At 51.4% G+C, this 1,849-nt stretch overlaps 1 protein-coding gene across 1 annotated transcript; it reads left to right on the top strand.

The window, feature by feature from the left end:
- Nucleotides 1-145: 145 nt before the first annotated feature.
- Nucleotides 146-1,494, top strand: GGTG_14363 (hypothetical protein; the record flags this gene model as incomplete). The annotated part of the gene is made up of 3 exons (XM_009232290.1): nucleotides 146-659; nucleotides 713-1,176; nucleotides 1,247-1,494. Coding segments are annotated over 3 exons (1,080 nt in total), but the record flags the coding sequence as incomplete, so codon positions are not given.
- Between the last annotated feature and the right edge of the window lie 355 nt (nucleotides 1,495-1,849).

Here is a 1,849-nt window from a genome sequence, read left to right as displayed (position 1 = left end):
GTTTTTTCTGCAGTCGCCCATACTAAACTCCACACTGAACCGCAGATTTCTGTTTTTCTGCAGTCGCCCATACTAAACTCCACACTGAACCGCAAATTTCTGTTTTTCTGCAGTCGCCCATACTAAACTCCACACTGAACCGCAGATTTCTGTTTTTCTACAATCGCCCCATATCGACCATTCACCCGGTGCTATGCAACTCCTCCACACATTCCTTGCATCGATATGGGCTTTGCCTAAGCCTGAGGATAAAGATGTCCAGTCTTTTCTCGACCAGGTGGCAGGGGTTTTGAAAGCCCGCCAAGTAGTTCGGCATCAGGCACTACACGATGAGAGCTGTCCGATTAAACAGGTTGACCTAAATAACCTGGAAAAAACAATACGTTTCGTCTTTGACAAGAAGAACCCTGACAGAACTGCCGGAAAACGAAGCAGCTTGAAAAAACTCAAGTGCAGAGACCTCATCGCTCTAGGTTTGACTCTCAAGATCAGGGAGCTGAACATTTATGGCGAGGGGGTGATCGAGGATCTCGTCACAGCCGGCCCGCACATCGGGGGTAGGTTGAATGGACGTATCCTATCCAACCCTAAGATTTTCAAGCTCGTTACTGGCCTCGAGCTCGAGCTTAAAAGTCCAGCCTACGAAGAATTCCTTTTAGGTTAGTTGGCTCCGAGTTCAATCCTGCAGCCGTTAAACCCGCTGACAAAATAGGTTTCCGCCGTTTGTGGCTTGAACAAAATGAACATTCGGCGGGCGCAGAGCCACGAGGGACGAAAAGGAAGAAAATCACAGCAGCAAACAGCCCTAGCGAGGACACTGTAACAGTCCGCATTGCTAGTTCGCCAGAGCTCCAAGCATCATCCACCTGCCATCCCCCATCGTCGCCCGCCCTACCGTCAGATGCGGCATCATCTCTGGGCAGCCCTACTGTCCAATCAGTGTCCTATCAGACCGAATCGGCACCTTCACCCTCGAACATGCTGACGGCCACCCCAGTACCTCCCTGGGATCCAGTCACATCATCATGGCCTTCGTCCCGCGCCCTGGATACGGGAACTCAAGACCGCCTTCAAACCCCCCCGGCTGCGCACTTTGTCCTTACCTCCGAAATCCCGCTAGTGTCCACCGAAGCTGCCCAACAAACAACCAACCAAGCCACGACTACCCCTTTGGATGCACGTACCTCCTTACCCTCGCGACCACGGAATTCTGCAATTATTTGCTAACATTACGTCGGGTAGCTAGATCATCAGGCTAGGCAACGAATGGGGCATAAACTTTATGCAGCCTGGCGGAGAACTGGCTCCTGGCTTCTATCAACAGGAATTTTCCCCCCGACACTATTGATCATGCAGTTCCTCCGTTTTGTACCGAACCGCCATTATGGCAATTCCCCCATCTGTCACGTGGATACCGTCGTTTTCATAAAGCTGGAGGATGTCACCAGCCTGTAGATTTATGGGCTGCAATTCGCGTTCTGGTGTGATGGCTTTGGAGTCGGTGCTTGCTTTCGGCTTGCTAAGATAAATCGTGGGATTTTTTCGCAGGTTTTTGATGGCGATTGCTCCTTCGACCTGATCCCCATCAATTTCTTCGGTTTGGGTGCTGTTAAAATCTTGCTAGTCAGCAGATGCTGGCCCATATAAGCATCGTTGTAAAACGTTGGCGCCGGACCTTCGTGGCTCTTCGTGAATCAAGGTTTCCATTCCTCGTGGCACTGGCACTCTAGCAGCCTGGGGTTCCAGTGGCTTCGGAAGCACAATGATCACCAACATTTGACCCTTGCTCGGTACCAGGGCGTTTTCGACCCAAAGGCACTCCAGGCCGTGATCGAAGGTGATGCTTAGC

Source organism: Gaeumannomyces tritici, assembly GCF_000145635.1.
Source record: "Gaeumannomyces tritici R3-111a-1 unplaced genomic scaffold supercont2.304, whole genome shotgun sequence".
Lineage (NCBI taxonomy): Eukaryota > Fungi > Ascomycota > Sordariomycetes > Magnaporthales > Magnaporthaceae > Gaeumannomyces > Gaeumannomyces tritici.
Note: the sequence above shows the minus strand (reverse complement) of the source record. Positions and strands in the feature narration are given on the sequence as shown.